The sequence below is a fragment of the Diceros bicornis genome, chromosome X, assembly GCF_020826845.1.
Source record: "Diceros bicornis minor isolate mBicDic1 chromosome X, mDicBic1.mat.cur, whole genome shotgun sequence".
NCBI lineage: Eukaryota > Metazoa > Chordata > Mammalia > Perissodactyla > Rhinocerotidae > Diceros > Diceros bicornis.
The window spans coordinates 32,707,318-32,721,107 of NC_080781.1; the positions used below are offsets into that span (position 1 = coordinate 32,707,318).

The 13,790-nt window shown below is 41.2% G+C and overlaps 1 protein-coding gene across 1 annotated transcript in view; it reads left to right on the plus strand.

Moving 5' to 3' along the window:
- Positions 1–1,386: 1,386 nt before the first annotated feature.
- XK (X-linked Kx blood group antigen, Kell and VPS13A binding protein) overlaps positions 1,387–13,790 on the plus strand; it is a 45,295-nt gene continuing 32,891 nt past the window's right edge. The window contains exons 1-2 of the mRNA XM_058535630.1: positions 1,387–1,813; positions 8,845–9,107. Of these exons, the coding sequence (XP_058391613.1) occupies positions 1,569–1,813; positions 8,845–9,107 (508 nt within the window). The 5' untranslated portion in view covers positions 1,387–1,568. The remainder of the gene's footprint in view (positions 1,814–8,844; positions 9,108–13,790) is intronic.

Consider the following 13,790-nt stretch of genomic DNA (forward strand, 5'->3'; position numbering starts at 1 on the left):
ATAACTCACCATAAACTGGACTCTGTAGTGTTTAAAGCGATGTTATTTATGGGCTTATCGCCCCCCCCCCACATTTATGTACAGTCTACTTAATAATATAAAACCTGTGATAATCCTTTGCCTTAAAATAAAATCTAATGCTAAATATTAAGTATGCTCTAATTAATAATTCTAAGCTATAAATTAATTTTTCCTTCAAAGCTTAAGACAGTGTCAAATAAAATATTACACAAATACTCTGTGGAGTGTTGCTGCCTATTCTGTATTTGTGACAGTGTGTGTATCTTGATCTAGGACATGGTGGCCTGCTGGGTTCTATAAATAGACATTAGTAATCCTTTTAGAGAATGGGCCTGGTACCTCTCAGCTGTTGGCTGAATCCTCCCCTTAACCCTTATAAATAGATTTTCCCATGCCAGACAAGAATGAAGAAAAACAGCCCTTCATGTTCTCTCCTACAATTTTTGTCTTGATTCCGACTGAATCTTAACATTCTATTTGTGTTGATATCATTTTACTAAATAGAAATCACCTAATTTCAACAGGGAAAGGGATCTTGTAATTATTATAATATAATTGCTTATGGAACAGGTTAGGACCTGAATTTTAGAGAGATTTAGTGACTGGCTCAAGCTCTGAGAGACAAGGGTGGGCTGAGCCCATCCTGATGTCCAGAAGGTTGTCACCAGTTCAGTGAGTGAAAAGGAATTGTGTGTCTCCAGGCAGACACACACCAGCAAGCAGAGGTATGCCTTGGGCTAGAAAACTTTTCCTTATTAGGCCCTGGTCTTCACCCTGAGTTAATCACAGTTATAGAGGAATAAATTCTGTAGGCAGTTTTTCTGGGAGAGAAGGCGTTGGCTCCTAAGGATTCTCGCTGATGCTGTTGCACCACTGGAAGCAATGCTTCAGACCACTGTATTTGGAAGACTGAGGGGCATGCTTACTTGGGCCGGTGAAAAGGTAAATCCTGGGTGCATGACAACACACTTGAACTTTGAAAAGCATCTTTGTGGTCTGGTTATTTTTAAATAAGCGGAAACCCTGGCCCTTTGAGGAATTAGGCGTTCCCTAGGCCCAGGAAATAGAGACTGAGATGGAAAGACGTCCAGACCCCAATACTGGGCCCCGTGGGTTTCAGTTTTTCAGAGGGCTGTGAATGGTTTCAAACGCGAGCGCCGGCCAAGGGGCTCTAGGACCCAGAGGCTGCGCTCAGGGCCAGCAGGGCCCGCTGTAGCCTTTGGGGCTCCCGCGCGAGCTGTCGCAGGGCGCGGGTTCGCGGCCCGCCTGAGGACTGTCGCCGCAGAGACGCCGCGGACACTCTGGCGCGCGGGCGGCGCACGGTGCGCGTGGGCGTGTCCCAGCGGGGCCGCGCTCCCCGCCCCGCCCCAGCCGGGTCGGTCGCCCCCAGGCCCCGCTCCAGCGCCCGGCCCGTCGGCCGGCGGGCCCCCTGGCCTCCGGGGCAGCGCAGAGCGCCGGAGCAGTCGGGGCCGGGCATGCCGGGAGCCCCTCGGGCAGTCGCCGCCGCTACCGCGTCCGCCACCGGTGTGCGCCGCTGACGCGCGGAGATGAAATTCCCGGGCTCTGTGCTGGCGTCCGTGTTCCTCTTCGTGGCCGAGACGACGACGGCGCTGTACCTGAGCAGCACCTACCGCTCGGCCGGGGACGGCATGTGGCAGGCGCTGACGCTGCTTTTCTCGCTGCTGCCCTGCGCGCTCGTGCAGCTCACGCTCCTCTTCGTGCACCGCGACTTCAGCCGCGACCGCCCGCTCGTGCTGCTGCTGCACCTGCTGCAGCTCGGGCCCCTCTTCAGGTGGGTGCGGGCCCCGGGCCCTAGGCTGCACACCAGGGCCTCCTCCCCCACCTACCCTGGCGTAAGGGGGCGGCCTTCCGGGAGGGACAGGTGGCTGTGGCTGGACCAGGGGCTCGGCCCAGGCCGGCCCGCCCTGCTCCCCTGCCCCATCGTTCCAGTCGCAGGAGTGCGACAGAATCCTGGGATAGTGGCAATAAAGCTGGGGCGGACCGCGTTCCTGTTAGGTCTAGCGTATGAAATTGCCGATATTCAACTGAATTTGACCAACAAAAATGGCAATTTCATGTGGTTCGACCTCATAAAATACAAGCTTTCTCTGCGGTCAGGTGAGCTCTGGCAGGATTGGCTTGTGTCGTGACAAACCCTTGGGAAGTGTGTTCTAAATCGCTGTTAGAGCAAAAGCATGTACAAATTATTTAATTTAGTTGAATTTATCAAACACATGGAGTTTGCTGTGTGCCAGGCATTGTTCTGAGGGCTTTACAAATATTAATTTATTTAATTCTCATACAGAACTCTAGAAATCCATGCATCATTATTTTCTCGTGGTGTGGAAACATACGGGGTTGTGGAAATGTCTTCCGGCCCTGCCTAAATTATAAACATAGTCATTGAAGCTGGAACACAATGTACCATGAAGACAAAATCTTGCGGTGTCTTAAAAAATGAAAAACTATTAGTGATATTTCTGGAAATTAATTTTTATTAACACAAAGCAAGTAGAAATTCGTGGTAATGTAGACTTGGGCTTATCTAGGGACCATGAAGAGAGTTTAAAATGTGTTGTTTTGGTGTCTTTCATCTCTGTGGGGAAAGCAAAACAAAGGGTTTCTTTCTGGATTAGAAATAAATTTATAACACTGAACTTTAGAAATAGGTGATAGAGGAATTCAAAGAGATAGGAAGGTCAGAGATGCACCTCAGCTGCCAGAAAATTCAGCTAGCCAGGAACATTTCATACCAGGAAATAATACCTCCCCTCCCCTCATATGCGCACACACACACACACACACACACACACACACACACACACACACAAAGTCAAGTAGCAAGATAGATTTTACAGAGCCCTATTATAAAATTTTGCACTTCATATTAAAGTCAGCTGTCCCAGCTGACACTCAGAATACTGACTTGTAGTTTATACACAGTCAGAACAGACTTGGTGAACAAGTTTCCCAGCCTCCTGAAGCTGCAGAATCCTAGAAAGGAAAAGAAACAGGTACACTGATGGGAGTAAGAAGTTGCTACTGACATCCTGAGAGCAAGGGAAGAGTTAGGGGGTAAAAAAGAGAGAGAAAAGGAGTGAGGGGAATTTTAAAAGTCTTGCAACCTGGAGCCATTTAGTGAGGAGTTAGTTCTCCCTGGCCAAATAGGCCACAGTGTCCTGATTGTATTCCTGCTCAGTAAAATCAATGTGATCTGACTTTGGGCAAGGCACTCGTCATTTCTTAACCTAATCTGTGTAAAGAAAACTCATTGCTCCTGATGTTTAAGTAAAGTGACAGAGAAAGGGGAACTGGCGTTTCTCAAATGCGTCTTGTGCTAGATGGTTGGTAGGTGCTTATAAGCCTCAGTTCACTGAATCCTCACCATGAAGTGGATGCAGTTGTCCCCATTTTATAGGTGAGAAAAATGAGGCCCCAGGCCGCATTCACAAGGATTCTTAGAAATGGAGTTAATTATGCTCCCTACACTCTGTGAAAGAAGGCAGAGGAGTGTAGAGTACATTTTATCAGTAGTTCCATCTGAAATTTAGAAAGTTTGGTCATCTCGGCAAAATTTCAAAACACAACCTAAATAGCCATCCAGGTAAGTGATAATACTGTATCATTACTGACATTTAAAATGTTTCTAAATACCAAGAATGACCCAGGACAAAGCTAATGACATACTATTATGTCTAACAGCAGGATGGCACATATAAACCTGAGCTCAAGGAAATATACCAAGTTAAGCGCGGTAATTTCTGGATGGTGGGGTTATGGGTGAATTTAATTTTTTCCTGAAAAATATAGAAAAGTGCATCATTTTCTCCTGTTATATACTTCTCTACATTTTTCAGTTTTTATGGTAAAAGTATTTTAACTTTATTAAAGAAAGAACAAGTTTGGTGCTTTGAGGAGATAGCTTCTCAGCTGTATAAAAAGTTTCAACACCATAAAAAGACCTATTTCCAGAAAATTCTGAAAGGGTCATTGTCTACTTGGGGGAAAAACAAAATAAAACATAAAAAACAAAGCAACAAACAACCCCCTTATGTCAACAAGGACTCTCTCATTCTTATGTAGCTGATTTATTTCAAGGAGATATTGGCCCCACGATCTTAGAGCTGAGATACACAAAATGTGGTTCCATGCCTCTTAACTTCCAGATGAGAAGAAAAGCAATTTGAAGTGGTGTATCAGCATGACTTAATATCTTATTGGAAGTTCTTCCTCTAGACTGTTTGATTCTATTTTAACTCTAAGACATCAGCTTTACATAAAGATCAACATTAATTCCCCGAAACAAAGGAGAGTCATGGTGTGTTTCTTTTCCCTCCTTATCAATTGGGCTTAGTAATATTTTGAAATTGTTTTTGGAAAATTTAGCTCTTTGGGTGGGTACTAACTAGCCAAACTCATGTTCTTTTTAGGTGCGATGCTGTTTTTGAATTTACTCAGTTAAAATGCAGTATATTATACTGTAATGATTCTGGGCTAAATACTACAAACTAGGCCCTGCTCCTGCTTTCCTTTAGGGAAGCATTGGGAGATCACCATATTTCGTTTATATCAGTCTTATATTTAAAACTGTAGTTGCAGTTTGGATGATTGTTTCCTCATTAAGACTGAGTGTGAATGATATGAACATTGAATAGTGTCTTGAATTTATTTTTTTTCCTATTTGAAGGACAATCTTATTGTGAATGGTAATAGATATTCTGGAAAACCAGAGGGGGGAAAAAACACCTCCTAACAATGACAATGAAATTTATCATTCTTTTGCAATTATGTTAATTTTATAAATTAATGGGGAGAAAGAATAAATACAAATGAGTTACAAGTTCAAAGAATTTTCCTCCATTTTTATTTACTGGTATAATGAGGAAAAAATGGTACATGAAAATCTGGGTTTATAAAATAAAAGCTGAGAAGTTCCAGTAATTTGTGATAAAACATTGCAAAATGATTCACCATAGTATTTCTCTCTATAGTAAATTTTCAAAAGACTTTAAAATGATAATAGCCTAAATTTGAAGGACTTTTTTTGTTTGCAAAGACCTTACATACAGTATTTGATTCTATCCACTGTAAAACTCTGAGCTGACTGTCATTATCTTTTTTTTACAGTTGAGGAATTGAGGCTCAGTGAGATTATGCAAGTGGCTTTTCAAAGGTCACATGGCACTTTCTATTTAACCAGTTTGGTTCTTGTGTAGCCTCATAGAGCATGTGTGTCATATGAAGATAACGTGGCATATAGGAAATCGTAGTATTTATTTTGAAAAAGTATTTTTATTAACTACCTTAGAGGGTCTCTGTTACCATAGGTTATTTGTGCTGGCACCAGCATGAACAGTTTCAGCTAAGGAATAAACTCCTTCCACCATGATGCTTGAAAATTGGATCAAGTGAAAAAAATGCATCAACCTGCTGATTATCTACATTAGGGGTCTGCAAATTATGTCCCACAGGCCACATCCTCCCTACCGTCTGTTTTTATAAATAAAGTTTTATTGGAACACAGTCATACTCATTCATTTATATATTGTCTATGGCTGCTTTTGCGTTAACAGTGGCAGAGTTGAGTAGTTGCAATAGAGACAATGACCTGCAAAGCCTAAAATATTTACACTTTGTAAATACTTTCAGAAAGTTTGCCAACCCTTGGTCTACATGATACTGGAAAACTACCTTGAATGATTTTGATGAAAATATTTGCAGCTATATTTAGACAGCCTCTCAAGCAAAAAAACCAAAAAACAAAACAACAGATTTGGAGAAATTGGATGAGTTTTGCAGAATTCCAAGAAGAATAGTAGTTTGTTTCTTATCAGTTTTCTTAACCAGTAATGGCAAGTAGTGGAAGTCTTGGGGCCTGTCACAAATTTATTAAACATCTACTATGTGTAAAGCTCTGTGCTAAGAAAATGTATTAGTCAGGAAAAACACTGGATTGTGAGGGGGTCCACTTGTGCTTCAGGGCCACCTCTGTGATTAGCTCGTTCTGGGACCTTCTTTTGTTTTCATTGGTAGACACTGAAGTTTCATTTTGTCTACAGTTCTGTAAATGCTTCCCATTTAATACAGCCCCCTCCTCAGCATCAAGAGAATTGCTTTCTCAAAGTTTCTCTGAAACTTTGTTTCGTTCATTCAGCTTTTAGCATGTGCTGGTGTTTTTCTTTTGTCTGTTTTTTTAGTCTTTAAAAATTCTAAGCTTGATTTTATTATTCAGGTAAAACATATTTGTTGTTAAAATGACAGAAGAGCAGAAAACAGATAAGCACAATTGTAAAAATAAAACACCTCTAATTCGACGGCTTAAAGAGAACAATTCTTAATGTTTTGTTGTATATCCTTACAAATATTTTTATAGCAATAGGCTGGTAAACTGTCTCTCGGGGAAAAAATCCCCGATTTGCAGTGTTGGCTGATTTCTGTGATGTAAATATTCCCATCCTGGCTTATGGTTATTTAACAACTGGCTCACAAAATTCCTAACTATTTAACAGTGTCTTGAGTCAGTATGAGCCAGCTCAAGCACTCTACTATTTATGTGTGTGTGTGTGCGCATGTGTGTGTGCGTGTGTGATTTGTATATATTTTTATATATATGTAATTTTATTTTTACAAAAAATGGAATTACATATATATTCTATTGTAATTTACTCCTTTCACTTTACTATAGTAAACATTTTTATATATTAGTATATGTATGTCTATACCATCAATTTTAAGGACTGGATAATATTTCTTTGAATACATATATTGTGATTTATTTAATCATTGTTTTGTTTTGAGACCTTTAGGGTATTCCCAGAATTTTGCTATTACAAATAATGCTATGATTCAAATTCTTGCAGTAGGCTTTCTAAGTGAGTTAATATGTGAGAAATATTTTATAAACTGAAAGTGCTATATAAATATTAATTTTATTCATTATTTATTATCCTTACTCTGTATATGTCCTATTTTCCCATTTAGATTGTGAGCACCTCTGAATGAGGCAGGGGTATCCAGCTATCTTTTCATTCTCCACAGCACTTAGCAAAGTGTGGCTGCATTCAACACATATTTGAGAATAAAGACGATGGTCAGTTGATTCTGTCTTCTAGTCCTTGTTGTGCTCAGTGGTCCAATAGTGTGGAGTTGCTAGGCCTCAAACAGTCCTCAGTTATAGATTTGAGTTTTTCCTCAGAGCAAATTCAACTGGATCAGCTGGACTTGAACTGATAATCTGAACTTCATTATTTTTGGCTGAATAAATTGGTCCAGGCTATTTTACATGTTTTCATGTAATATATTAAAGTGTCTGTGACCCCACTGGACAAAATGTAGCAGGCAAACCTGTCTCCCTCTCCCTCCCTCTCCCTCCCTCTCTCTCTCTCTCTCTCTCTCTCTCTCTCTCTCTCTCTCTCTCTCTCTCTCTCGCACACACACACACACACACACACACACACACACACACACGAACTGCTATGTACCTTCTTTCTCCCAAGAATAATGAATGAAGATAATAATCATAAAATATGTCCACTTTGTACTCACCAGAGAGGTCCCTGCATTTCCTCTCTTATATCAATTTTTATTTTATTATTTCAAATTATAAATGTATTCTTGTTGCCATAGCTGCCTCAGGGTGAGAGTACAAAGTTAACAGCATTCAGTAAAATAAATTAAGCCATAGAATCTTCCGGCAGCATTATAAGGTTGTTATAAATATGCATATTTGGGGAAAAAATGTCCTTTAACAATTTTTAAACCTAAGGCCATGAGGATTTTTCTTATTCCTAGGAAAAAAACATTTTTTCCCAGCATTTTATTATGAAAATTTTTGAACATGCAGAAGACAGCTTGAAAGAACTGTACAGTGAACACCCAAGTACTTACCACCTAGATTCCACAATTAACATTTTATTTCACCCATCTATCCATCCCTCTATCAATCTATCAATCCATTTGTATGTGTGTGCACTTCAAAGTAAATTGCACACATCAGTACTCCTCCTTTCCTCCCTCCCTCCCTCCATATCATTACCTAGAAAGGAAAATCCAATTTTAAAAGCCAAGTATTCTGTCAGTGTAGAAATGTGACTGGCCAAGGCTCCATCTCTAGGGCAGGCTTGAAATTCTACAAAGAAGACACAGCTGGCAGGCCTGCAGGCATGATTGACTTTAGTCATGTCCCATAAGGGCTTATGAGAGCAGAGAGATAGGTAATGTATTGTGGGCTTCCAGGGAAATGCTAGATGGCAAGCTGCTCTGTGCTGGGGGATCTCCCAACCATAGCTGCTGCTTTAACTAAGGTGATTTGGGGCATCTATTGGATGTGGAAAAATTTATATATATGTATATATGTGTATATACACATACTGTATACCCTTATACTGTATTATCTCTATAACAATGTGGCAAAGTAGGTATTATCTCTGCTTTGTAATTGAGGGAAAGGGCTCCAGGGTTAAATGACTTGCCCAGGGCTGCACAGCTAATAAGTGTCAGGAAGGGAAAGTGAACGTTTTTCTGAGGCTCTGGAGGCCGAATCACTTCCTATCTCTACTTGGTTTCCTTGCCTCAGTGGCCTTCAGTGTCACCTCTCAGTTTCAATTCGCGCTCAGTTCCAGTTGGCCTGCCTCCAGTTGGAGGGCGTCAAGAGGACTGCGTGCTCAGAACTGGTCCTTTGAGTGGATGATTTTAGAGGAGGGGCTATAGTCCAGAGTAGCCAAGTCAAGGCTTTGAGAATCAGGCTAAGTGTAAGCAGGGTAACTGAGAAAAGACAGAATCCTGTCTGCCTCTGATTATCATGGTGTGCTGATTTGTTTCCAGGTGTTTTGAAGTTTTCTGCATCTATTGTCAGTCAAGCCACATTGAAGAGCCTTATGTCAGCATCATCAAGAAGCGACAGATGCCAAGAAATGGTCTCTCAGAGGAGATTGAGAAGGAAGTGGGCCAGGCAGAGGGCAAGCTATTTACCCACCGATCTGCATTCAGCCGGGCATCGGTGATCCAGGCTTTCCTGGGCTCAGCCCCCCAGCTGACCCTGCAGCTGTATATAAGCACCCTGCAGCAGGACGTCACTATCGGAAGATGTATGTATATTTTTGATTTCTGCCTGCATTTGGGAATCAAAATGGGGAGCAAAACATAAAGTTTATTTTGTTTCAGGTGAAATTCATATGTCTGTGTTCTAGTTACTAAGCTCAAAACCTAGTAAGTTAAGATAATGACAATGTTTATTTTGCTTATGAATCTGCAATTTGACCAGGGCTCAAAAAGGCTCGCTTATACTCCACTGTGCATCAGGTGGGGTGGTTCAAAGATGGGGGCTAGAATCCATTGAAGGCTCATTCACTCACATTTCTTATGGCTGATTCTGGCTGTTGCTGGAAGCCTCAGATCTTCTCCATTTCATCTCTCTATGTTAAGCTAGTTTGGGCTTCCTCACAGCATGGTGGCTTCTTTCAAGGGTGAGTGTCGTAAGAGCTAGAGAGGCTCAGGTGGAAGAATGTCACCTTTTGTGATCCAGCCTTAGAAGTCATGAGACATAACTTCTGCTGCATTTTCTTTGTTGAAGTGGTCAGGAATCCTGTCGAGGTTCAAGGGAAGGGGAGGGAAGGAAACTCTGACTCTTGTTGGGGAATGGCAAAGTTCTAGAAGTTCACTGCTGTGACCATTTTGAAAAATAAAGCTTTATGTAGGCTGAAAATACAGCTGCCAGAGGCTAGGTCTCTTTAGATTTTGCCTCTCATTCAGTGATAATTCTCAACCAGCTGAGATGGTTGTAACAGCTTCTTTGTGGTGAATGATGGAATCAAGAGCACTCTCCTATCTTCTTCAAGTTCTAATAGATATCTCAGCTTTTAAATGAACACAGTTCTATAACCTTTGGGCTGTTCTCACACCGTCCAATGGAGGGCAGGTCTTGGTTAAGCCAGATTTCAAAAAAACCTCTACATGCATTGGACACAAGTGAAAATATTCATATGAGAAGAGGAAATAACCCCTTCCAAATATTAATATTGTGGGCAAATAAAAACCACGTATTCTGGTAAGTTTTACTATATAGACAAGCAAAAATGAGTTAAAAGCCTTTAGTTGAAAAAATACATATTTAAGATATCGCTGAAATTGGAATTTTTAAAAGTAAATTACTCTTGTTAATTTCCCTTCCCGCAATATTATCCTCTTTCTGCCTATATTCTAGGCTGAATGGTAAAATGTCTTAATTTATGGCTGAGTCACAGGGTATTTGCATGTCACAGCTTTCTCTCTTATCCAGGTTACCTCAGAGTGACTATGATTCTTAAGATGTATCAGGACCTTAAGTTGAGGTCTTGAACCTTGGTGCGTTAACATATATGTGAAAATGTCTGCCACAGCCCCAGGCACATAGCAGGTACTTAATAAATATAACAGCGTCCTTGTTCTCTGAGGACTTATAAGTGGAATGGGCATTGACCAAGGTGAGTCCTCTACATGCCACTATCGCCTTTCCCCAGTCCATTGTTTTTCCATGTGGCAGGGACACAGTGAGAGACCAGATATAGTGACAGCCTGTTTGATTTTTGTAAGTAAAGCCAATGTTTTCTTTTCCTGCAAGTTTTTTAAAAGGAAGATTGTTTTATGGTTCATAGATTGGCCAACAGCCCGTGGGCTCAATCAGATTCTGCTTGTTTTTGTAAATAAAATTTTATTAGATCACAGCCATGCTCTTTCATTTACCTTTTGTCTATGTATGCTTTTTTTTTTTTGTTTTGAGCAGAGTTGAGTAGTTGCAACAAACGTATGGTCCACAAAACCTAAAATATTTACTATCTGACTCTTTACAGAAAAAGTTTGCCAACCCTCATTATAGTTTTTTCCAACAGAATTCTTTTCAGGAAAATAAAACCTGTCTCATAAAATGTCGGTGTCACCAAGAATATCTGTGAGATGTCCGCCAAGAACTTGGAAAAATATGAGTCCTCTGAGAGTTAAACAATAAATCAAATATATATGGAAAAAGAAAATGGGCATGGTCCTCTTAAAAATATACATGGCTGCCATTTATACAAGTCTTGACTAACCCTAATCACTGCCCTAACATATCTGGGGAAGGAATCTCTCACCCAGAAGGGGAGAGGCAGTTTCAGTTGGAGCACGGGCTGGGGCCTGTCACAGAGGCAGACATTGATAGTGTCTGTCATATGATTAGGAACGCATTTCGTGCAAAGGACAAACACTTGACTATGGGGTTAAACAACCTGGGGTTTATTTTGCTTATCTAACAAGAAATTGGAAGGAGGCAGTTGCTGGCATTATTTCAGCTGCTCACAATGGCCAAGTTGATGTCCCTGCAATTCTGTTGGCCTTTCTCTTGGGTTGCTACTGCAGCATCAACCATCATAGCTGCATTCAAGGCAGGAAGAAGGGGTGAAGGCAGAAGGGTGAGTGTATTTCTTCTTTTATTAGTAAGTAAAAGCTTTCCCAGAAGCCTCCCTAATAGACTTTATTTAGGTCTCATTGACCAGAACTGGTTACATGGCCACCTAGATGCAAGAGAGGCTAGGAAAGCCGAGCATAGTAATGATTGCCCCATTGGCTTAGACCATTGACCAGAACTGGTTACATGGCCACCTAAATGCAAGAGAGGCTAGGAAAGCCGAGCATAGTAATGATTGCCCCATTGGCTTAGACCAGTATTCCTCAAACTTCCCTGATGATGGTTAGAGTCACCTAGGGGAGAGAGGAGCTTGTTAAAATTTGCAGATTACCAGGCCTCATCCCTGGACATTGTGATTTGCTGGGTCCTGGATAGGAGCCCAAGATGTCTTTTTATTTTATTTCTCTTTTGTTTTTTAAACAAGTGCTCCAAGTGATGTTTATCATCAGCAAAGTTTGGGAACACTGGATTTAGACCCATCGTGAGCTGCCTAGGGTTAGGCTCATTCCCACCCAGAACAAAATCGTGTATTCTTAAAACGTAAGGGGAAGAATGGATATTGAGTAGGCAGCTAACTGTATCTGCCATACCATGTAAATGAGGTCCAGACCAATAGAAATGTCCGTTCTTGACAGGAGAAGGACATAAAGTCCATCAGAACCTGACCCCATTCAGCATTCAAAGTCTGTAACCATCTCCTCTCTCTGATTCTGTGCTCACTGAGCAAACATTGATGAATTTGGCCTCAGCAGAGCTTGGCCTCAGGGAGAGAAGGTGGAACCGGTCATGTGGTCCACTGGAGAGGTTTTTTTTAATTGCAATATAATTCGTATAACATAAAATCCACCATTTTTAAGTGTACAATTCAGTGGGTTTTAGGATATTCACAATGTTGTGTAATCATCACCACTATCTAATTTTAGAGTATTTTCATTACATCGAAAAGAAATCCCATAGTCATTAGCAATCATTCGTTATGTTCCCCCGGCCCCTGGCAATCACTAATCTACTTTCTGTCTCTTTGGATTTGCATGTTAATCATACACTATTGGAGAGTTATTTCTCATAGTCAGTGAATAATGGACACTGTGTATGAGCTTTAGTCTTAGGTGAGTTTGGCCATTCTGAGACTTCCAGTGTCTAGTCAGCTCTCAGAAGGGGCATGATCAAGTTTCTGGACCTTGGAGGATGCGTTGGACTGAGGCGCGGGTGAGCACACCAAGGTTACTGTGCTCCTTGAAGGCCCCTGCAGCCTGCTACTTGGCCTCCCTGGATCTCAATGTGCTGTTCTCTCTTTCATTCAAGATGGTGATGTTGATATTAATAATGACTGTTTCTGGAACTCTTGCTTTGTGCTGGGCACTGTGATTGGTATTATTGTGTTTCATTTTCATAGCATCCCTGTGAGGTAGATAAGATTATCTCTGTCTTACTAAAGAGGGAAATTATACTCATTGTCCACCAGAGGAGGCAGAATTTGGGGTTAGATTTATATGAATTCAGTCATGAATTCAATGAGTAGTTATTGAATCTGTTCTGTGTTCCTTACCCAGTGCTGGGCTCTGAGGATAAAGTGGTGGATAAGGTCTATCCTTTTGGAACAGGATAGACAAACATGAAACAAATAATTAGTCACAAATTTATTTTATTTCAGGTAAATCCTACAAAGTGAAAGTCCTGTGTGAAGGCGTATTGGGGGAATCTAACTGAGTCTGAGAGATGAGAGAAAAATTCCCAGAGGAACTTAAGTTTAAACCAAAACCCGATAGATGAGGAGGAGGAGTCAAGTGAAGGAAAAGCCGGGAAGAGCATCCCAGGATTTCAAACTTTATCCCAGAGGCGATGGGAAGGCATTGATGAGTGTTAAGCAACACAGTGTCACAATCAAGATTTAGTTTTAGAAACTGATTACTCTGGAAAATGGATTGGAAGGGAGTGATGGGAGAAACAGGGAGGCCAGTCAGTGGGCTGCCACAGTTGCCAAGGTGAGAATGGATATGGCTTGGGCTGGGATAGTAGGAATGGATTATTGGAGCAATATTAATAATGTAGAAGTGGAACGATGTGATGGTTCATTGAGTGGGAAGGTGAGAAAGAAGGGAGTGTCAAAAATGGTTCCCAGGTTCCTGACATGGGCAGTTGTAGCCATGGATCCCCGTTTGTATTGGTGAAGCATCCTGGAGAAGGAACAGGTTTGTGAGGTATGCTTTTGCTTTCAGTTTCAGACTTTTTTTAAATGAACACATTTTAAAGATTGTCTTTAACTCTTTAGAGAACCAGCAGATGTTATAACCAGCTCAAAAGAAAATCCAAAGTACGGACACATGGACAGGGGCTTTACATGAAGATC